This window comes from Diadema setosum, chromosome 4 (genome assembly GCF_964275005.1).
Source record: "Diadema setosum chromosome 4, eeDiaSeto1, whole genome shotgun sequence".
In the NCBI taxonomy this organism is placed as follows: domain Eukaryota; kingdom Metazoa; phylum Echinodermata; class Echinoidea; order Diadematoida; family Diadematidae; genus Diadema; species Diadema setosum.
The window spans coordinates 31142247-31166733 of record NC_092688.1 but is presented as its reverse complement, the minus strand read 5'-3'; the positions used below and the strand labels follow the sequence as shown (position 1 = coordinate 31166733).

At 38.8% G+C, this 24487-nt stretch overlaps 1 protein-coding gene across 1 annotated transcript in view; it reads left to right on the top strand.

Moving 5' to 3' along the window:
• LOC140227129 (phospholipid phosphatase 1-like) overlaps positions 1-23409 on the top strand; it is a 72494-nt gene extending 49085 nt beyond the window's left edge. The window contains exons 4-6 of the mRNA XM_072307560.1: positions 19169-19226; positions 21540-21722; positions 23106-23409. Coding sequence (XP_072163661.1) covers positions 19169-19226; positions 21540-21722; positions 23106-23321 — 457 coding nt within the window. The 3' untranslated portion in view covers positions 23322-23409. The remainder of the gene's footprint in view (positions 1-19168; positions 19227-21539; positions 21723-23105) is intronic.
• Positions 23410-24487: the final 1078 nt, after the last annotated feature.

The window sequence follows — 24487 nt, the reverse complement described above, 5'->3', positions numbered from 1 at the left end:
AGCCGGGAAACAGGTATTAGCTGGTACGGCGGGTCGACTACCAGCATCCATCTCTCCTGATAGACCCACTGATTTTCCTCGTTCTGATTGCCTTCCTTGTATCTTGGTCAGAATTGACAACATGCAAATTCCTGCCCTTATAGATACTGGTACATCTGTCTCTCTTGTTAGTGAACAATTGCGTTCAGCCATTCCTAGTTTGCGTACATGCCCTTTCCATTCATTACCTGTTAAGGTAAATTCTGTATCTGGTGACCCCCTTGACACGTTGGGTTCAATTAACGTGAATTTTTCTACGACCTCTCATTGCTTCACATTTCCATTTCAGGTGGCCCGTGACATTGATCCCCCCTTTATCATTGGCTGGGATTTCTTGCTTCACTATCAGACACTACTCGACTTCACTTCAGGTGCCATCATTATTGGCAATGTCACTATCCCTCTCATGCGCCAACATGAGTTCACACCACTGGTGTGTAATGCTGTTGTTAAAGAGCAAATTGTAGTGCCTGCATGGAGTGAAATGACAATACCACTGTCTCTTCCTAATGCAACATTCTCTACCCTCCCTGACAGCTATGATGGCGCTCTAGAACCATCTACAGATGGCCCCATTCCTCTTCCTCCACCTTTTCCACCTCCTCCTCCTCCACCTCAAACTCTACCACCGCCCCCTCCACCTCCCCAACTTCATCCTCCACCTCCTCCTACTTCTCCCCACACTTCATCCGCATCTGACAGTGATCGTACCCCTCCTTTTTCACCTGTGTCTACCTGTGATACTCATGACCCAGATTTCCATACCCCGGAAAATAGTAATGACCTTTGTTTCTTGTTGGTTAATGAAGGCTTCAGATTACATCAAGCACAACACCAGGACCCAATCATTCGTGAAGTTCGGTCCTGGGTGAGATATGGAAAGTTTCCCCACAAATCATCTATCCCTCGTTATGAGACTGCTCTTCGCAAATTTCACTCAGAACGTGATCGCCTAGTGCTCCATGATGGCTTACTTTGTAGATTAAGACGTGCTTCAAATGGTTCCCTCGATCGTCAGGTTGTCATACCGCATTCCCTCGTTCCTAATGTGTTGGCTATTTTGCATGGTTCCCCATTTTCTGGACATTTTGGTGCTGCTAAAATTATCCAGAAAGCTGACAAGGTTTGCTATTGGCGGTCCATGCGCCGAGACATTACAGATTTCTGTCTCCGCTGTGCCCCGTGCCAAGCACGTCGCAATCCAGTTCCCGCACTCCGTGCCCCCCTTCAACCCATTACCTCTTCTCGTCCCTTTGAACACATTGCCGCTGACCTGACTGAGCTACCCCCCACCTCACGAGATGACAAAGGCGTTCAATGCCTTCTCATTGACCCATCCTCCCCTTCTTCACAGCCGAAAGTAATTCACTACAATCGGCTAAAGCCCTATCTCGACACTTCCCTGCCTCTGTCATCCCCGACAAGTCCACCATCTTCCCCCGATGTTCTCCCCCCACCAGTACCCCCACCATCACTCTCTACTAATATATGGCTTGTCCCAACTCCCTCCCGACCTAGCCCTCCTGTTGCATCTCCTCCCAGTCACCCCAACTTGCCTCCCCATCCTCCTTCACCATCCCATGATGCCCATGCACGTAACCATGATCCTCCGAACCGCACTCGAAGCGGCCGGATTGTACACCCTCCTGATTATTATGGTAACCCCATCTCCTCAGACTTCACCTCTTTTTCTCGTTAGGCCTTGGTAAACTTGACTTTCAAACAACCTTAATTAAGGATTGTTGCTATTTTGAAGTTTATCGCATCATTTGTTATATAATATGTTTCTGTTGTCTGACTTCTGAATGCAAAGTAAGAAGGTATTGCCTCCTATAATGCCATTCCTTTGTATATATTTTTTCATGACCATCAGACGGTTAAAGCAGGTCATGATTTATGTTTATGGACAAGTGTAGTTCCTACCGATGAATGCCTTGATATTTGTATTTGTTTGCTATAATTTCATGTGTGATCATTTTTTAAGCCAATGATGTCTTGCTCATATTTGTTATGTAGTTTAAGTTTTAATAATTGCCTTTCTATTGCTTTGATTTTTCTTATGTTCTGCCTGTTCTGTGACTCCCCAGCTTTTGAAACTCCTCCTCTCTCAATCTCATTTCGCATGATGCTTCAGTTTTTCTTTTTGTCATCGCCAAGACATTTCTGCCTGTCCACAGCCTCATGTGGACTAATTACTAAACTTCCTTTGCACATTTTTGTAAGATCTCTATATTTCACACATGTCTCTATATGACCTTGTCGCCATACCTAGATTGACCTATTTCTAATATCGGTTTGAATGTGTGTTTTTTTTTTATTATGTTACCCTAACAATATCCTGGTTTCAAGATTTCCATTCCATAAATGCAAGATTGTTATATTTTTATTCCATTATTTCAAGTTGGCTTTATTTTTCCTGCTTATTCGAGACATGGACCTAATTATATTTATACCAAGATGTGTTTATTTTATTGACCAGTTATTCGCTGAATTTGAGTTATCAATGCAATCACTTTCTTCCTGGTTATTATTCAATTTTGTTGGAATTTTTTATTCCTTTTTGTGTGTTACACCCTATTACACATGGAGTTAATCGTTTTGGATCAATGGGTTCAATATTGTAGTTTTCGTATATTGTTCAGATGAAGTTGGTTTTTGTTTAGTTGTTTAAATTCACTGTGCACACATTTTTTTCCTCAAGTTTGAATCAGTATTTATGCGATTCTTTGATTTTTGCCTCGGTTTTAGAATTTTCAGTATTGCAACACGAAAACGGGAGAATGTTTCATGATTTCTCCCATGTGCTCATTGCCTTTTAATTATGATTTCACTTAATGTTTTTGTAGTAATGTTAACACCATGTTGAATTTGATATTTCTATGTTCTTTTGTTTCCTTCTACCTCTTTCCACTTTCTTTCATTCCTTTAGTCATGCTGTAGTATTCTGTATGTTTTATCATTTTGTACACATAAGTTACATTTTGTATCCAGTCCCCTCTCTCATTTTCTCACTGGAGAATACTCTCAATTGTTTTTTAGGTCACCTGTCCCACTGTAATAAACCTCCTTGAAACGAGGACGTTTCATTTTGAAAGATGGAAGTAATGTAATATATCAAATGTAGGAGCGTTGTCGCTGCAAAACCAAGCTTCAACCACTACAGACATGAGGGAAAACTCCTTCATTGCTATTCCCAGAATTTTGTCCTCCCCGACTGGTCATCACATCCTGTGGTCAGTCTACACACCGTACCTCCCTAGGAGCCTAACCTCTCCCATAAACATTTCTGGATAACTTGTCTCCCCATTGTCTACCAGTGCTAAGTTTCTCCCCCATCATCCCCATCATGTAAAATGTGAGTCACTGGTGTCAGTGACCCATGGATTGACAGTGGTCATTATTAACCTACTCCTTTGTTTTATTATAATTTGAATCCCTCTATTTTGAATATTTGAATATTGTAGATTAAGCCCCTCCTTCGAGTATAGATGTATTATAAAAGTGACCATGTGCTTTGGTCAAGAGTTCTCTCTTTCACCCTCTTCGGGTAGAGACACACAAAGCGTTGGTCTCCCTTGCCATCCCTCTTTAGGGGCGATATATGGCCGTTTGATGGGGAGTACCTATTAATATATCATATTCTTGTAAAGCGTTATATCCTCTTGTGACTAAATAAAGAGCCTGGATTTGGATGCTTATATGAACTGGTCTCTTGGTCCTTTCTTTGGAGCGTCGAGAAAACGTTTAATACCAATGTAACACCGATTACGCCATCGAAGAACAATCAACGCTACAAAATAAAGGTGTTACAATATGAAGAACTCAATCCATGATATCAAGAAAGGAATGGAATCATTCTGTAAGGTTCACACATTTTCACCTAATAGCAATATTGATTGGCATTAGAGATGCAAATTAGATGAGGTGATCATGCCATATCCTCACAAGTCTCCCATTGAGCAATACATTAATTTTCTCTTTATTCCTTTTGTCATGTGAAACTCTAAATATATATTTAAAAAAAAAACTGCATTTTTATCATCAAATTTTGTTGAGTAGCTGTACATAGTAGAGCAATGGTGACTTACAGGGGAAAGAGAGTGTAATGGTTGCTAAATAATCTTTCAAAATTGTTCTTGTGGTCTAGGTCTATTTGCTTACAAATCAATGTCTATAGTGGACTATATGTTATGTTGATGACTTTATCACTATGCTTATTTGCAAATGTGATTGTGACCAGTTTCACCATTTTGTGAAAACAGGTGAAAATTCCATAAATTTCTTGCTTTCTAGGTCAGATGTTTGATCAAAACATCAAGCACTTTCTTTTGAGGATTTTTGCTCCAGTTATATGGCAGTCAAGTTCTTCATGGTTTGACATCACACTTCAAACTGATATTGCAGCAAGCGTTCATGCAGCCTGACATGTAAAGTTGATGTTGATGCCGGCTCATTGCAGGCCAACTCAACTCAATGATACACACCAGTTGTGCCCAATATGCATAATTAGGCTCATGCACATGGGTGTCTTTAATTCCCTCTTAAGTTTGAATCAAAGTTCAGTCAACTTGGGGCACCCAGTGCGTAAATTCCACCCAGCAATAATAAGAAATGCAAAAGTGATATCCATGTGCTTGCGTTGTGTGGCCTGTACTTTCTTATTCATGACCAATTTAAAACATTTTCTGGGTGTTTTTTTTTTTTCTTTGTCAAAGAGCATTCGTAGAAATGCACCCTTCAAAATAGCATGTGGGAAGAGCATGAAAACTTTGCACATTGTTACCTTTTGTTGCTACATTTCATAAACAAGGTTTTCGTCCGCACAGTGAATGCCATGTGCCAGTTTGCTTATCCCCTGGAATTCCAGCCTAGACAACAAATCAAGAGCAGAATGTTCGTTCTTTGTAAGACTTCAGCCTCGTGAATGTTTGGAGTGCTGATGTACACAGTTAGAAGCCGCTGTATTCCTCAAAAGTCTTTTAGCACAGCGGATTGCCTTTACTCTAGTCTTAGTATAAGTGTTCTCTTCAATAAACCTTGAATGCATTTCGTACATGCCCTCCAGCCTAAAGCATGGTGCTTTTAGAATCCAACCTGCAGACTGCGGCAGGGAGAAAGTGATCAAACAATGACAAAACCCATTGTCCGATTTGACAGGGGTTAACTTCCTGTAACCCCTAACTCTTCCCCCCAAACCAGTTCTGTCTGTCACTCAGGTGCCAAAAGTGTCACCCTACTACAAAGCCCCCTTTGCTGATAGTCTGGTGTTGTAATCTGCCCTGTCAACACCTTGGAATGGATTTCGGAACCCCCTCTCAAGAGCATTATCCCCTTCCTGTATTCACCCCTCCCCCTTCCTCCGAAATAATTGCTATAAAACTTTTACTGCTTGTGGACCTATATCATTGGTGGATGTCTTTCTTGTAGGTTTCGATTTGTGTGCTTCATGTTCTTGTATGCAAAATACAGCAGCCCTTTCAAGCAGGCGAGAAAACTAATTTTGCAAACGTGCCTAGAAGCACATTTTATTCTGATTGAAATATGTTTGCATGTCTGAAAACATACTTGGGTCACGCTTCTCTTATACACATTTTTCATGTCATGTTTTACCCAAACTTGGAACCGGAGGCACTTTCAAAAAGTTTTGCTTGATTTTGGGACAGGGTGGACCTGCTAAGTTTGCTGTCAGCGACAATTTGTCAAATGATCTTTGACTCTGTTCACAATCAGAAATGCGTAAAATTCAGAAATACGACAACAAACAACAACGTTGTGTGGTCTGAAAGTGGGCCATGTTGGACCATGATTTTTTTTTTTTTTTTGGTAATCTGTAGGCATATTCTTTATGAAAGGCATAATTTACTATTTGCAGATGAAACAAAAACCAAGCATTAGTGCTTTAAAATATGAGTTAGGGAGAGAAACAACCACTGTAAAAAATTGAATCAGTAAAATTGATGTTAAGTATTGTTGAATATACAAAATGTGAACAACAGTTATAATAAAAATGTTTCCAGACTAAACCATATACAGTTACGGTTTATTGAGAAAAATACTGATATCTCCTTATATTTTAGGCTTTATTGTGAAAATTTTATATGGTAGGATGTTTTGTAGTACAACAAACCTGCGCATATGCATCAAATGTGATATCTTGAACATTTTTAAAATCACTGCTCCCAAAGGTAAACTGTTCCTTTAAAAGAATCAGTATGATACATTGTGCCAGTACTCATCATATCATGTTGTAATGGTATGTCAGAAATTCTTTATGCTCTTTGCAGTAGCACCCATATTTTAGAAACCTGACAAAATTGTCAGTATTGAAGTTTGGTAAGAGTCCAATACCGGTATACACAAGGGGAAGATTCCTCCTGAATGATAATGATTGTACATCTTACTCTTTTTTTTTTTTATTAGGCCTATTATTAATCAGTATTCAGGTTTAGTGCAAAACTTGACTTTTTAAATTGAAATTGCTTATAATACTCATGAATGACATTCGAGGATTGCATCTAAAACATTCTATGAGTCTCCTTCTGCTACACTGTCTGTATGCATGATTGAACTGTAGCTAGGTTTAACAGAGCAGAAAGATGATTTACAAACCTAAAAGATGACAATTTCAAAGAAATAGATTTAGAAATCTATGAAGTTTGGAAACCTCTCAGCTTTACTTAATTAAAAAACAACAACAACTTTGTCAATATCACTAATGTTTTAGGTACACAAAATATCACGGGGGTTGTTGTTGTTGCTGCTGCTGCTGCCGCTGTTTCCCATGGAATAATGAAATATCAGGATCAGCTTGAAACTTCAGTTTTCAGTGTAGATTGTTGTGTTTGTGACACTCCCAGTGTTGTGAGTGGTATCTTTTGGCTTTGCATGGGAAGAGAAATTTCTCCACCTGCCATTTTCAGAGGCTTCCCCTAGGCACATTACACATCTTCTGGATATGCTATAAAGAGCTCATCTCATCAGAATAGCTGTCTCCTTTTTGATTATCTCAAAGGAAAGATACCCCAGGAAAAGGCACATGCTTGTCTAAGTCATCTACTGGTGATCCATAATCAGGATTTTTTGTCAAAGTTCAATGGTACGTTTTGCTACAAAGACATATCATGTCAGTTTACTGCAAAATTATGTATATGGAGAAATTAATGTGTGACCATCTTTTTTAAGCTGTCTTGGAACATTGTTAATTGCAGTTTCAACAAAGGTGACAAGAAAATTTGAGAAAATATAAAGATTTATGATTATAAGAATATAAGACTTTATTTAAAGGTGGTTTCACGGCGACTGAAAATGTAGGACGGAAAGTGAAATTGGCAAAGAAACAATGATACAGTAGGGGCTTTGACTAACTGTACCCTTGTCATCGCCGTAATCATGATTTGGGGAATTCTATGGAGAACAGCAGTACCCCCAGTAATTGGAGTGATAACCTTAATCTTTTGAACCCAGTGAAGTCATCATGATCTAACCAGAGGAGACTGCCCTCGTGTAGATTTGCCTTAATTAAGCGTTTCATCGTCTGTCTAAGTACCTGTCGTCATCCTCTGACATATGGAAAAACGAGTGAGGAGTCTGGGGGGGCTACAGCCATCAACCATACCAGCTGATGCATCGAACACATTTTCGGTCCCAATCACTGTTCCAGCTATTTTAGCATTCGCAAACAATGCTTTGCACAGACCTGTCACATTAATATTTTTCGTGTGGGGGGGGGGGGGGGGAGGGAGAAATACATTTTTCTATCAACAAAATGATACTGTTGCTGGTAGAAGCTTTGTTCCTAGATTCGGTTCCTGATTTCAGAAGAGCTGAGCTGTCTGCTTTGGCAGAATCACAAAACAAAGTTTCCTCATAAAGAAATTGAGTGTTTCCATAAAGAAATCGAGTGCATGTTTGTGGAAGAGATACGGCAGAAGAATTGGCAGGAGATTCACTGAATTCAGCAGATACAGTTTTTAATCCATGGAGGCAACTACTCAGTGAAACACTGGATGCAAAATCACATGTATTTTTGAAAACAGTTTGATTTGTTTCTTATGTGTGTTGATGTAATAGAATATTGCTCACTTTTAAAACAAAATTTCAGTCATATTATTCTCCATAGATCTGTACCCATGGTAACACTGCTTCATACACATATTTCCAGAACATTTTTACTCTGATAGAACATTGGTACTCTGATAGAACATTGGTAGTCAACATGTTCAATAATGTAGGGGAATTCATGTATGAAGTCATAAACTCAACCTCTTCTCTTAGAACTGTGCAGGAACTTTAGTAGATAATCAAAAGTTATTACCTCCCCCCCCCCCCAAAAAAAAAAAAAGAAAAAAAGAAAAAGAAAAAAAGAATGATGAATATGGAAAAAGCCCATCATCACAAAGCAATCACTTTCGGAGAGAGCTTCATTTTGAATGGCCTTGATGGGGCCTGCTTGGTTTTTGACACAAATTTTCGCTTGAAGAGCCCTTGGCTTCGAGCTCAATGAACCATCCATTTCATAGACTTTGCCGTGGTGCGCAGGCAGTGTTGTGGAGCTGGCTGATAGTAAACAGACCGGGGTTAATTTACTCCTACTATGAATCTAATGACTAATATGTAATTGAGCAGCGGGAAGTATGATGGGATCAACCAGCACTCTTGGCTTATGGGACATTGAGGAAAAATCCCCCTAACATAATTCAATCATGCCAGGAAGGCGAGGAAAACTGATCCGATTTAACCCCCCTCGCTTTGTCTCCTTCCTGAGATCGTGGTCCCGAAAGTGAGCCCCAGCGATCAGCGAAAAATCTCATCAATGGGAGGCGAGCCTCGTTCAGGAGGAAGCCTTTCTCCTTACGTGCTTTTGCTCCCTGACTCGATGTAAAATGATTAACTCTTTGACAAAAGCCAATTTGCCTTTCGCTGGATTGGATGGATGGCGCCTATGAAAATGGGAGAGATTTTCTTCTCCCCCTTTATTTCATGGTTACTTTCTTCTTTTTTTCTCCTCCTCTTTACGAGAAGGAGAGGCAATTCAGTTACGGGGGAATATGAGGAATGATAAAATACACCGAGAAAAGATGAAAATTTGTCTGGCAAGGCCAGCTTCTTTGTTCATTGGCCATGGATTGGGTGTAGCTAGTGAATGAATGGAGGCTTCAAGATACCATGTCGCTTGCATGAATGGGGTGGTAGATTAATTGGTGATACTCGTTATCTATCACAGGAGGGGGCTGATGCGCTTCTGGCCCACACCTTTTGGTGCGTACCCCCTCCACCAGACTCATGTAAGTGACAAGAGGAGGGGGGGGGGGGGGAGTAATATGAGTTTGCTTGCTTTGTGATAGAGAGGCAATTACTTGGGGAAACATGAAAATACAGAAAGTAGATTGCGCTGCACGTGTGCGTGATTACACTTGGGCACGCATCTCTCGTTGGTAGCGACACTCTTTGCCGCGGCGAGACTGCAAGCTTTCTTCCGTGTTTCTGAAGATGTTTTTCAGATGGTATCTGAAAAGCAAACGTCATATCTTGGGTCAAGCGTGTGGTCCTTGTAAGAACTCACTTTCCATTGATGCCCACTTTTTTATTCAGAAATTCTTTTCTGATTTTGTTCAATCTTTGGCTGATCTGTTAGTCTGTATAGTCAACATTTGTCTAAGAGAGTTTCCTCTCTGAAATAAGTTCTCTTTAAGTTACTAAATTTGTTTTTCTAGTATTGTTGATGGTTTTATATTGAAAGTGACACAAAATAATGACTTATCTCATACAGACATGCCACGATATCTGTCTCTGCCCCCAGAGTGAGCTATCAACCATAGAACTTGGCTGTTTCCTTTCTTTGCCCATGCAGTGTGTTTCTAGTATTAATGAATAATTAAGTTTAATTCAGGTTCAACATTAAGGTTTGTAAGGTAAGAACTGGAAATTTATGCAAGGAAAACACAGTGAAACACATTAAATGTTGATTCTATTATGGCAATATCAAGATAAATCTTTTTTGTTTCTTGTGTTTGAGAAATCAGAGTATTGGTGTCAGGGTGAAGAAGTGTAAATATGCCTCAAAGTGTTCTTATAGAACTGATATGATGAAAGAATAAAAGATATGTCAAGGCAATAACATGTAGTAATGTTTGTGAGTTATTTTAGTTATTTTTATTTTTGTTTATTTTTGTACAAATGATGGTTCTTACCATGAAATAAACAGAAAGTGTACTGTTGAAGGAAATTCGCTGTTTTTAAAAAAAATGCATTCATTCATTCATATCAAACACAGAGCTAAATGCTGTAGTAGATTACCCTTTGCTCCTCTGGTTCTCCCCCCCCCCCCCCCCAGGTAAAATCTTTCTGAAAAGTTCATTAAACTATACCATTCTCAGTGAGTAAAAAATAACACATTATTTTGGGTCACAATCGGAATGGCGACCCAAATTTCGAAATTGAGAACAGCACTAATTAATGTAAAGGCTGACAGTAACCAGAAGGTGGATAAAAATCTTTGAAAGACTGCCTCCATGTGACATGAGGGATGAATACTTCTAAATTTCCATTCATGTGAACTGATCGTACATAGTGGTATGTTGCTGTGATATATTGCGTGTCAAAGACCTCACGGGATAGTGAGGCCAGCGTGGGCTGTCATGACTTAATTCATGAGGTATCTCCTGTGGTTACGATCACAGAGCATGTCAATGTAGCTGAGCAGTGTTTGCTTTGCTTGGAGATACCGAGGCAGTTATGTAAGGAAACATTTTTAGACAGCATTTGCATCGATAAGATAACCAGTGTGACTTGTCTTAATCAATCCAAGCGCTTCGTGAGAGCAAATGGGCAGATGTGTCATTAGGACTGGATAAGAGACAAGAAAGTCACTCTCTCACCCTGCCTAATACCCCTTTCATACTTGGCAATTTTCAGCCTGCAGGTGCACTTGATGTATTTTTTGGTGTGAAAGCTCCCCCTCTAAACTCTCACTGGAACAACTGTTGGCAGGTCATTGAAAATTTTGGCAGTTCAAAGTTACCCTCCTCATCTCCAGGATCACTCTTCGATGGCTCAGAAGTGATTCAGTGGAAAACTGTGGTCTGAAAGACTCTCACGCATTCAAACAGCAATGAAATTTGGTCATCATGCTGCCCAGCGGTGAGGCGTCCACTGCTACACCACACTTACCATTGTGGTTACACCAGGAGGTAGCATCCCACCTCCCTGGTAACACTTACCACAGAGTGAACAGATGTCAGGGATTTGTAGAATTTTTCCTCTTGAATCACACTCGCGGTGGGTTCAGTGGATGAAGCTAGTGTGAAAGGGGTTGAAAGTGCGAAAGCATATCATGTTTAACTTCAGGTTAGCTTTAGTGTGGTAGAGGTGAAATCAGACAAACAAATTGGTAGAGGCTATAAATTACCCTGACAGCAAAGTTATGTCTTCCCATAATGACAGTGCTCGGTAGAATTACACGTGCGTTTACATGTATTTCAGCCTAGTTTTTTTTTTTTTTTCAAACTTAAAAATTCTGTAATATTGATTCCTTTTTGCAAGTTTTCCTGTAATCAGCTTTTTTAGAAATCGAAGTGACATCAATGCGGCTAATCAGAAAGCTATATTGTAACCATTTCAACTGTGGAATCTACCATAATCAATTTCAATGTTTGCAATCAGTGCTTTTGGAGATATCTGTGCATTGTGAAATCTGTTGAGTAGAGGATTGATATTTGTGCATCTTATTCAGCGTATCTAGCAGATACATGCTATGCAAAAATATGGAGTTTAGAGGAAGAGGGTGAAAAACTAGGAGATGCCCATTACTTAAATTCAGATAAGATCTTTGAGATAATGGGTACATCTAGGATCGTTTTCACACCGGTCGTGAAACATAATTGCAATGTTAAATTACAAAACCGATTCAAATCTTCCATTTACCTGATGACTGAGGAAGGCTCTGCTGAATCTGCAGTTTTGAATTTCAGAGCTTCTTCCCGAGTTCACATCAATCACTCTTGAGCGGTATGTGGTGCATGCTTCTACCACAGTGCAAGCATTTGAGGAGCATGGTTTTTCTGCGGAAGTGGTTCAAAGGTCACAGTAAGCTACATCCCCCAAATCATAATTTGGAGGTCAATCCTTATTACAAAATGCGACTGTTTCATTCAGTAATTCTGGCATATTGTGATTGAAAAACCCCTCCAGACCCTTATTTTTGAAACATGACTTGAATTACGATTCAAATCCACCTCTGCAATTCCAGTTTGCATTCACACGGCAAAAAATGTGTAATTTGAATCATGATTCTAGTGATGCGTCATTACAATTGTGTTTCACATAACACACTCTCAGTACGTGTGAAAGCACTCTAAGTCAAAGACTTAGTGTTTTACTTTTTCCTCTCCTTTTGGCATTTGTGGCTAGATTCATATCAACTTTCAAGGGAGATGAGCCTGACGTAGAGGTTTTTGCGATATCCTCAGGGCCTACGTCAAATCTATGACAGGAATTTACGTACCGACGGTTTGCTATTTTAGACCTGCTGCAGAAGTTTAGGCATAGCCTGATAAACGTTGAACCTACAGAGCGTGGGCCTTTCTCGGAGGCAGAGAAAAGGCCAAACGTCTTTATGGCGGTCAAAAAATAGCATTGAAAGTTCATGTTTGGTTCAAGGCCAGGTGAAATGTTCAGAAACTGTGAGAAAAATGTAGCAAAATATTTGTTCTTATTTCAAGATGGCATACGAGACGTCATAGGAGAATCTTAAAGCATATTCTAAGCAGAAATGTTTTGTGTATGTACAGAAAAAGAATGTTGCTTGAGGTCAGGAAGTTTGATTATCAAGTACCTGATAGAATAATTGACAGTTATAGAAACCTTTGCCTCAGTTATTTTGGTCCTTGTAAATGAATAAAGATGCGCAATTCCTTTCATATTGGTTTCACTTCAACAGCATAATCTTGAAGAGAGTTTAGCACAAGTATACCCCAAATAAGCACTTTTCTTGTATCCGATACAATCAAAACTTAGAAAGTTAATTAGTAAAATAACCAATGAGGGTCGATGCCTTTGACCTGTCACTGATATGTTATCAGCTTTTCCCTCTTTTAACTGATGCTATCTTCATCTACTGCTCCACCTTCTCTTCTATTCTCTCTCCTTCTCTTGTTCTTTTTCTCTTTCTCACATTTTTCCTTCTGTCCCTCCCTGTTTCTTTCTCTCTCTTTATGAAGCCTGTTCTTTTTCTCTTCCTTGTTTATGTCCCCCTGACTTTCTGTCTTGCTGTTATCCTTCCTTTTCTCTTTTTCTCTTCCCTCTTCTCTCTTTCCCCCATGCCATCTATGTGTACTCCAAAGAACAGCCTTGCCTTCCGGTTTCCACGACTGTTCAGCATCCCAATATTTTGATAAAGTTGGCCCGGGATTTGGTGAAAAGGGCCAGCTACCAACAAATTACACCAAACCTGGAGTTGCTTTGCATCGCATAGAGAAAACTATTCCTCGGGAGGTTACAGAAGCGTGTGAGAAATGAAATAGAGAGGAGGAGAAGTGTTCATAGAGGGATGATCTAGCTGAATTACTGGAGTATGCAAAACTGAGCAAGATATATGTACATTGTACATAAGTCTTAGAACATACACATATAAGAAAGTCTTGATCATGATATTACTACAAATTATGCATGATGCATCAAACATCTCAAAAGAAATTATATGCATTCAGACTTGTCTGACATTGGCAAACCGAGCTAGAAAGGTAATGGTAACATGTGTTTTGGTTGCTAACAACCTTCTTGCTCTCGAGTTAACCAAAAAGCAGCAATGGTATCTGGCTTCATGAATTTCCTTCCCTTACCCCCTTTTCAGACGCTTGCCATTTTATATCAAAACTCGATAACGAAACGACGTATAAAGAATCATCGTATAGCCGACAGACCATTCAGACATTAATTTCGACCATTCTGGGAAACGTCGTATAGATGTGCAGTTTCCCACTACGCATGCTGTTATAGTCATGAGTGACAGCTGTGGGGTCACCTTTTGTGCGCGCTCCCATTAAGCCCCGCCCAGTTATACCGTTCTATGGTCGCCATACGTTCAGACGGACATGGAATGCTGATTCGTTATTGAGTTCTAGTTCGAAACGATGCTCTGACCGTCGTTTCGCTATACGTCGTTTCGTTATACGTCATTTCGTTAGTCAGCATTCAGACGTATAAATTCATCGTATAGCTATACTGTTTTGGTATAGCTGTACCGTTCTAGTATAAATTTTTTGCATCTGAATGCCCTGTTAGACTATTGACTTCATCTATGTGATAATCGTGTGTTGTTTTTTTCTGTCATCTGTCATGCAACCAAACAGAATACAGCTGTATTGACATATCCTTCCTGCTTGACTTCTTTCTGATCTTTTCCTTATATGGCAATGTTTGGACCCACATTGAAGTCAATTCCTATAAATATCCTATTTCAGGGTATGGCTTGACAAGTCTGTCTGTTGACTATTTTTTTTTTCCCGTTAGGCTGAAGTGAACCAGCCTCTTGTCATGCAACAGGCGTTGTTGATTAAAAAAAAAGACAAAGAAAAAAGTATTATACTTGAGGCAGATATGTATATAAATGCACCGATACACGCATCTATGAATAGACAGATAATAGATGGACCAATCTTGTATGCATACATACACATACCCTACATACACAGTGTACATACATACATACATACATACAATTTATAACATGCATGCATACCTACAAACATACTTACATACTCTCTAAAAAAAGAAGAGAGGGAATCTTCACTCTTGGAGGAATGAATAACAGACAAGAGTAAATTTAGAGTAAAATTTGAGTGAATTTTGAGTGAAAATGTTCACTGTCACTAATTTCGGAGTGACCGCAGGGATCACTCGAAGGATTTTCACTTAAAATTCACTCCAATTTCACTCTAAATTTACTCTTGTCTGTTAGTCATTCCTTCAAGAGTGAAGATTTCCACTCTTCTTTTTTTTTTCAGAGTACATACGTAAGCCTAAGGGAGCAAGATGTAAGTGAGCAGATGCCAGTTTTGAAGACACTAATCATAAGTACAGTGGCAATGAGATTAAACAGAATGTTTTTGTTTTTTCTTTGTTTTGTTTGAAATTTGCCTTTAATTCCTCCCCCCCCCCTCCCCCATCTCCCAGTATATTACAGCTGTATCTTATTTTCAGGTCCATGTGTGACAACAGTCAATAAAATCCATGTGATACAGTAAAATGCCACAGGAAAGAAAGGCTTTGATGTTTCCTCTACTCTTTCAGATAACTGTCTTTTCAAGTTTGCCGCAAATTATAGACCTCCCTGCTTGATGCAGCTAACCCTGAAAGTCTGTTGCTAGGCAACAATTTCAAATGGCCTGCCTCCTCCCTCCCACTCAATCCAAGGATGAAGGGATTTTCAGATTTTGCCGGTACAAGGTTTCTTCCTTCAGCTTACCTGGGATGGAGTTCACACTTGCAAAGAACTTATTTGCTATCACATTTTTTAAACCACACTTGGAAACTTTGAGTCAGTAATAGAATGCTTACAGGCGGGAATGAGTATCTTCAACAACCGCTACCACCGTAAAAAAAAAAATTCCACACGTCAGCTGTATGTGTCACAAACACCATGGTCTGCCGGTCAAACGTGCAACTCGTGATTCGCTTCCATGCATGAGTATGTAAGCACAGGCATGCTCCATGGCGGAGTGAATACAATGGCGAGCTAGCCACCGAGTAATTAGAGGTCAAACTACATTCAGGTGGTTACAGATATGAATCCAAACTTGGGCAAAACTAAAATCAGGAAAACAAAAACACAGGAAACATCTCCAGACCATGATTGGTCCGAAGTAATTTGAGAAATATGGTGCAAATCTGCATTCTCACCTCCAGTTGATTACTTGAATAGCAAGATCATGTTTGTGAATACATTTATAGATGAGTTGTTGGTTTGTTGTTGTTGTTGATTTTTTGTCAAGTGTGAAATCCTTCATGGTGTGGATATTTTATAAAAAGACTCTGTTTGTGCCAACAACAGGGCAAATAAATCTTTTATGATGCTGATGATGTGACCACTCAATCTGAAGGGGAAAAAAAAATGACCCCCAAAACTTCTCGGTGTATACTGTAAAGCAAGATATTTTTGTGGCATGAAATTTTTGCAAATTGGCGCTGATGGCTTTTTTCGTGACACAAAATTTTCACAAACTGCCGCTTGCATTCAATATAGTGTAGACAAGAACTTTTGCAGGCATTTTAATTTCGCAAATCTTGGCTCTCACGATGACATCATCCAGTCCTTTTTACGGACTGTAAGTACCTGGTAGATGGGGGAGGGAGGGGGAGGGGATTGAATTTACACTTTATATACATCAATGATATAAACTTGGGTAACAGAATGGTTTATTGTTGTATTGACACCGCACAACGTGTAATTTTTATGCCCACCATATGATTTTGTCTGAGAACAAATGTGAGAATTTTTTTTTAGCATTCTGTCAGACAGTGCTTTCATATTTTCCCCAGCCCCCCCCCCCCCCCTTGAAGTCAATATACAGGTAGGACTGGAACTAATCTGATATTCAGCCATATGTGGATGATGTCATAAAGAATACTAGCAGACATGCATTTCAAGGGCTGGTACATGATAAATCATGCCCCAGTCAAAGTTGACTGTATTGAAATGCCCTGAACTAATAGAACAGCAGGAGTTTCACTAAAATTATTACCACCGCTATTATCATATTCAACATTATCTCAAATTTATGCAATTTTAATACTTTGTAGTGACCAATATCACTGTTTGCATCAGATTTCAGCATTCCATGTGGCTTGATATTTTTACTCAGATTTTCTTGAAAATTTTGCGGTTCTATTTGTTTGATGAGTGTATTTGCATTTTTAAAGGTAAAATTTTATACTCTCTCTATAGCATAATCATAGTAACCATTATTACAAAACATTGCCCAAAAAAAATAAGAAACCTTTGGGAGAGAACATACACTAATTGTGACCAAAAAGTCAGGTGACTCAGAAGGCAAGTACGTCACAACACCCTGCTTTATGCAATAATGTGGTAATAAGATTTAACACTTGCATGAGTTGCATTTCATGACTGACGGATTCCAAGAAAGTTGAATGAGATTATTGAAGGAACTGTGAGGATTAACTGAAGTTGAAGCCACCCAGTAGCACAGCTGAGCTTGGGTACATGGTGTTCTGACAGTGAATGCTGTTCTTAGACAGTTTTTGAAGAATTTGAGTGAGCTTACAAAAGAGGGATATGTGAGGTTATGAAAATAGAAATTATGGTTACTCTCAAATTTGTAGTCATTGTTGTACTCTAAACCATGACTCCACACAAATTTACACAATAAGTCATCATTTCAAAGAATATTGATTGAATAAGCAAATTTAAGACAACCACTAATATCTGGTTAAAAAAAAAAGGTGAAAGAGAAAGGGGGTGTAGAGTCAAAATGTGGCAGACCCAGTAACTGTACGCTGTGGGTTCAATTAAAGCATTGTACAGAAAACTACCAGTGGAATGTGTGAGAGACGAAACGTGTTAAACAAATGAACTATATCTCCACAATTTTGTTTTTCTTTTTTGGATGATGATGAAATATGCAGCAGAGCAGATTATGGCTTTCTAGAGGTGTTGACACATCACAAAACTGAAGTCATAGATTACAAAATGTGACTCCATTGTAGGTCAAAATTGGTCAGGCCTTTCATTCAATTTCACCCCATTCATAATGCATCACTCTTTTATAGTAAGGCTCCCACCCCACCACAGGGGTTTCAAATTCAAGCGTATGCACCCCATTATCGCCCCACACTAAGTCTTTTTCGGATCACCTGCAGCAACATATTTTCATTTATCTGATGGATTTGCCATTCATTGGGTACCTCATGCCAGAATAAGTTTTTCCAACCCTTTGTCACCTTCAAGTATTATTCTTTCTTTTGATGAACACAGAAGATTATTTCGGGGCATTGAGAAATTCACTTGACAAATAATTGGTTTTAGGACATGGTGCGGTTAATGCAGTGCCATTGTGCTCCATTGTGTATGTTATGACTACGGTTATGGTGGAGAATGCATTCATTGATTGTTAAATAATTGATTCCTGAGAAATATGGTTCATATCTCATCTGTCACAACTCGTAGCAGCTCTCTGTGTGTTCAGAGGCATGGCCTAGATGGGGGACTGGTAATTGTATTGGAAAGTCAATGCTCTGTGAATGATTCAACAGTAGCAGTTGATGGGAGTTTTGTGTTGAAGGGCTTGTGATGTGCATCTGTGGCAAATGATCAATATGGATTGATTCTCACATGAAAAAGCATTGCATTCTACAGTAATAACTCTTTCATTTCTTGACAATACATATTGACTAATGCATCATGTGATACCGGCTGTTTATTAGTCTCAACTATATCTAAGCTGTTTATGATTGATTGGCTGCTAAATTTTGTTCATCATTCATTCATCTATTCATTCTTTCCTGTTCTCATTCATTCAGTAATCTACCCATCCATCCATCCATTCAGCCATTGCCCATTGAGTAGTTCATTCATGAATGGGAGATATAAATTATTGTAATGGGCTAGTTGTGATACAGAGTACAGATTCTCAGGAAACCAATATGTATTTTCATTATTGCTGCTATCATTAATGGGTGAGAAAAAAAAATATGATATGACGTTGTGTAATGGAGCAGTGTCAGATGCACATATCAAGTAAAGTTCAGTGACATGAGAAATGTCTGGCTACTGTTTGTTGAAGAAACAATGTTAAAGGAGTTGGTGAGTCTTGCTTGGTTCTCTAGAGGTTCATCAGCAGGGCTATTTAGTCTACTTGAGGGAGCATCTATGATTGTTTCTAACTTGTCAGTTTCTTTGGGTTGTATTTGTTGGCTACAGTGGAACATGATATGGTTATACTCTTTTCTAGCAAGTTGTAATTTGAAGTTATTTTTCTGCTTCTTTGATCAAATTTTTTTCTCTCTCCATCCCACCCCAATAAAAACAACAAAGAAATGATGATTATTCTCGCATAGAAGTAATAGATAATGAATCTCCATGTATTTCTTTCTTTTTCTTCTTTCTCATCAGATTATCATTTCCATCTGGACACTCTTCGTCAGCGTTCTATGTCTTTTCATACTGGATGGTAAGTCTTTCCTGACTTCATCAAAAGCAAAATGTGGCTTGGGTGTACAATGATCTGCTCTGCACTGTATTAGAACGAAATGTCAAGAATCAAAGTGAAAATCTGCTCCATGTTACTGTTGCCCTAAGTAGATACGGTAGAACTGAAATTGAATGAATTGCAAGCTGGAAGTTCCTTTAAAATCGAGCAAGAAATGAAGAGAGTTACAGAAGATTTGAGTTTCACATGGTTTCCAAGAACAGTGATATCGGTAGCACCCATCTATGTAAATGACATATAAGGTGATTATGTCATGGCCTCAAAACCCTTCCACCTGCTTCCTTCATTATCATTCAGTAGATTTCCTTGTTGAGATGAATTTAAGACAGAGATGTGGAGTTGCAATGAAAGAGCGATATAGACTTTATGTGGAGGGATGGATTACAGTCTCCGTATATTGAGAAAAAAAAGAGTCGTCTTATCTTTTATCTGTGTCCAAACCAATGGGTGCACTGTGAGGTGATGACATCGACACCAAGATAAATTTGCACATGTGTTGTTGACTGAAGGTACTGTTTCACAAAAACATGTTCAAGTTCAGCATTTTATGACTTTCTTATCTGAAATTGAATTTTGATTAAACTGTTACTATTGTGTTTGTTTTATTTAACCCATTGACAACAGGCTGATTTTCCTATTACCACAAGTTTCCTGTAGACACCTGCCCGAGTACACTCCATACTAGTCTTCAACTGGTTATAACTTCTCTTATTAATTGCAGAGTGAAGATGGAATTGAGTCTCCCTTTAATGAGACTGCAGTTGTTCATGTCAATAATATACTGCTGTGAAGAATGATTACTCCTGTGATAGTCTGAGAAGTTTTTTTTTTCTTTTTTTTTCCAATTTCCACGTATGCAGTTGCAAGGTCATAGCAAATAGAATTTTTGGAGCCAGTAATACCATGAAGTGAGATTCAATTTTGTACCTGTGAAATTTGGCTCACTGTTTTGAAAAGGAAACAATTTAAGGGGAATGTTTCCACAACCAGGAGAGCTACCTAGTGTGAAGTGGCTTTATTTTCCCAAGCTGTCCTTCTATTCCACTATTAAAACTGCTCTTTGATTCAGATAAAAACCCACAGTATTTAAGTCTAAGAGAATGCATGTTATTTCAATTCAAATTGTCAATAATTATAATCAATAGAAATTGATGAAAGTGTATATAAACTGAATGGGCCTCACAGTTTATGTATTCTGATTGACTGATCGCCATGTAAGAGTTTTCCTATTAAATAATAAATTGCCCTCATTCATTTACATTATATCTTTCCCCATCTTGCCTCTGGTACAATTGAACCAGACATTTGTAGAGTTCTTCTAGGAAATACGGTATGTGAATGTTAATTCTTCAATAGGTCCCCCCCCCCCATGATTTTTGTTTTTAAACTGGATTATCTGTATGACTCAATGTTAACTATTACATGACGGGAAAATACATTTTATTGAACCACTTTCCTACTTTTATGGACTGATTAACTTTGGAAAGAAAAAAGAAACAAACAAACAAACACTCAATTGTGCCTTTTAGATTGGAACTGTTCCAAAAACAACTCCTGTATTCAATTCTCACCCATCCACTCAAGCCTGTACATCACATGTATACCCTGAAATCCCTCTTAACTTTTTAATCTTTAAGCCAGCTTCCAGACACATTAAGATAAACCGAATATTGTGACAATGCCAACCTCATGAGTTTTTTTCTGAGCTTGGTTCCCATACTGTTTTGCAAGACGACCTCATTTCTGCATAAGGATTGTGTTTCACAGATCAGTGTGCTAGGCAGTATTTAGATTTGATTGGCAGTCAATGATTTCTAACGTTGGCGAATGTGTTTGTAACACTTGATTTACTTTTAAACAAAATGGGGTTTAAGTAAAAACCAGTCAACAGGAGACAAGATTAATACTAGCTGTAAAACATGATATATTCACAGCACAAAACTTCCACGAATTGGAGCCAACATACTTTTTCATGACATGAAATTTTTGCGAATTGCTGCTAGCGTTTGATGCATACAGTTTAGACAAGAAATTTCGCGAATCTTGGCGCTCGCGAAATCCGTGAAATTAAAATGCATGCGAACATTCCTCGTTTTACAGTATTTGCATTTCATTTATTCTCCGTAGTATTTTGAATTGTGTGGCACACTAGATACAACACATCAAATGTATTCACACAGTATTAAAAAAGGAATCCTAAACACAAACCAGTTTTCAAGACATCTGACATGATCGAGTCTCAAAACTTTTTTCTTCATTTCTCCATGCCATCAGATCTACATGCAGGCACGGATGATCCCCGAGGTGTTTGGTGACACGCTGCTGAGACCCTTTTTACAGATGGTCGGCTTCTTGATGGCCATGTTGGTCAGTCTGTCCAGGATCTCGGACTACAAGCACCACTGGAGTGATGTCTTGGCTGGTAGCGTGCTGGGACTGGCGGTTGCGTGGCTTGTGGTAGGTCTCGTGCGCCGGAGTCGTGGTGCACTCTCAATTTCTCACCCTTCTCCCCAAAGAGAAACCTCATCCCAATGTTTGAAGAAGTAGGGAACCGACAGCAATGAGTTTTATTGAAGTTTGAGGAGGAGTTAAGGCCCAGAATAATTCTTATTTAGAATGATAGTAAATCGTGTAATATACGTAGCATGGTAGAGACACTTTTACATGATCATCATGGTTTGTTTGTAGTGTAATAATATTCTATGTCAGAGAACCTACTGTCTATAGATTCCTGACAGTCTAGTGTGGACAACTTTCTTTCGTGTTAATCAGTTGTACTGGTGTGTAGTGTTTTCCAGAGGATTAAATAAAACAGATTAAACAAGAAAGAAATAAGTCCATTTTGTAGCACTGGTTTTCAAGGAAGATACATCACGTAGGCCTTGATTATTTTGTTGTAAGTGTTTGTGTGCTTGTTTCCATGACATTGTGTTTGCATACATTTCATGTTTAAGATAGACTGTGTACCATGTGAATCATATTACTGTACTCGTTTCCACTGAATTTGCTTCCTAGATGCCGGCATTAACATGTCATACATTGGTGTACCTTTCCTGATATGGTTACTCAAACTTTCTTGGTTGATATCTAAATACAGTAACCAGAATCCTGGATGAGAGTGTAAATTACCCCTTTTTCCATTAATGGGGAATGAAACCCAAAATATAAATGTAGATTGAGTAAATGCAGAGTACTAAAAGAACACATCAGCAAATTTTGAGGAAAATTGGACAAATAATCAAAAAATAATGAATGTTTAAAGTTTGGGTACTGCCATTGCTAGACAGCAATTTGTGATGTCATTGTAGGACAGCAATATAAAGACAATATAAAAAGAGAATTCAGCATATTTGTATTTTTCTATCATAATGAAAGAGAATGTGGCTTACATGTACCTCTTTCAGAAGGCATAGGGAATCATATTACCCTCAACATATGTCAGTAACAAGTGGAGGAATGTGTACTTTCTATATTTTTTTTTTTAATGAAAATTTTGTCGAATTCTTAGTTCTGCCATTTCTCGACAACAATTTGTGATGTCACGGTAGGACAGCAATATAAGGACAATTTAAAAGAGAATTCAGCATATTTATATTTTTCTAGCATAGTGAAAGAGCAGATGGCTTACATGTACCTCTTTCAGAAGGCTGAGGGAATCATATTACCCTCAACATATGTCAGTAACAAGTGGAGGAATGTGTACTTTCTATTTTTATAAAAAGTGAAAATGTTGTTGAATTCTCTTTATATTTGGGTTTCATTCCTTTCCCATCCTTTTCCATCACTCTTCCATAAACCTCTCTTTTCAACCTCTTTTCCCCGATGTTTTCATGTCCTTAGGCCGTCTTTGTCAGCGATCTCTTCCGGAACCCTGTCAGCAGCCAGGGGCGCCTGGAGCGGGGCGAGACGCTGGCCCTCTATGGGTCCGGCTCTGCCATGAGCTTCCAGAGCAGCAGCGACGGCAAGGACCAGTCCTCCAAATCAGGTAGCCACGCCCAGGTCACGAAGGCAAAGGAGCAGCCAGACATGATAATCACCTCGCCAGCTCTGGCATGACTCAGAGTTTGATTAACTTCTTCTTACACTAGCACATGTTTAAAAAGGCATTTTTGTTTTGAGCTAATTTATCTATTATTATTATTTTATTTTTATTTTTTTTGTGGCACCACTTTGTGCACATTCGCCTCAACAGAGCTGAGAGAGATTATTTCAGAACAGGAAAGACAACATGCCAGATCCCATGGGGGCGTTTTGATAATGGAATAGGGTGTATCCATAGTGAAACTGATTTATAAGTGTTTAAACCTTTTTCCCGTTTTTGGACGTTGATTGTATTGTGACTGTAAGTCCATGTATGACCTACATTTGGATGGACTTGCAAGGGTAAAGGCAGGCAAAAAAATAAAAATTGCAAGATTATTGTTGCTACAAATGCCTTACATGAATTCAGTCGTGGATGCATTTCCAAACCCAGCCCTTAAAGATATCATGTGATCCCCCCCCCCCTACATTTTCCTACCCAGTTTTGAAATACAAGCAAAGTATTTCATGTAGGTGCTATACGGCACCCCATATTGTCATTGCCCTGTGGGCTGTCCTTCTCTTTATTTCGATGTGTTTTCATCGCATTGTCCGTCATCGTATTTGCACATACCGTACAAAGTTCTGGTCTTGTGAAAATGTTATAAAATAACTACGTCAAACATGTCTCAAGATCAATAACTACCTTTTGTGTGTGCAATCATTACTAGCATCATCATCAGCTTTGTGGGTTGTGACTGTTTACGTTTGATTGGGGTTTACTTATCTCCATTGCCTTACCACATTTATTCTTTAATAAACGACAACCTTTGATGATCTTCATTAATGCAGTCCTTTCTCTTATCTTCTTTTGTCTCTTAATCTTCCTTCCCACTTTAATTCTCTTGGCTCTCCGTCCTATAATCTTCTATCTCTCTCTCTCTCGTTCTTTCTCTCTCTTTCTAGGATAGAGCTTTAGTGTAGCACTTCTATTTTCTTCTATTTCATTCGAGCTGTCTTCATCGGAGCTTTGATTTTTTCGTAAATTTCATTTTGAGCTTAGATTGCTAAAATCCTCTCTTCTTGCTTTGAAGAACTATATCTGGTCCCTCTTATCATTATTTACTCTAATAATTTTTGTGTACTCAGTCTTCTTTATGTCCCAGGCCACACTATTTTGTTATGTTCATGCCATGAACAAA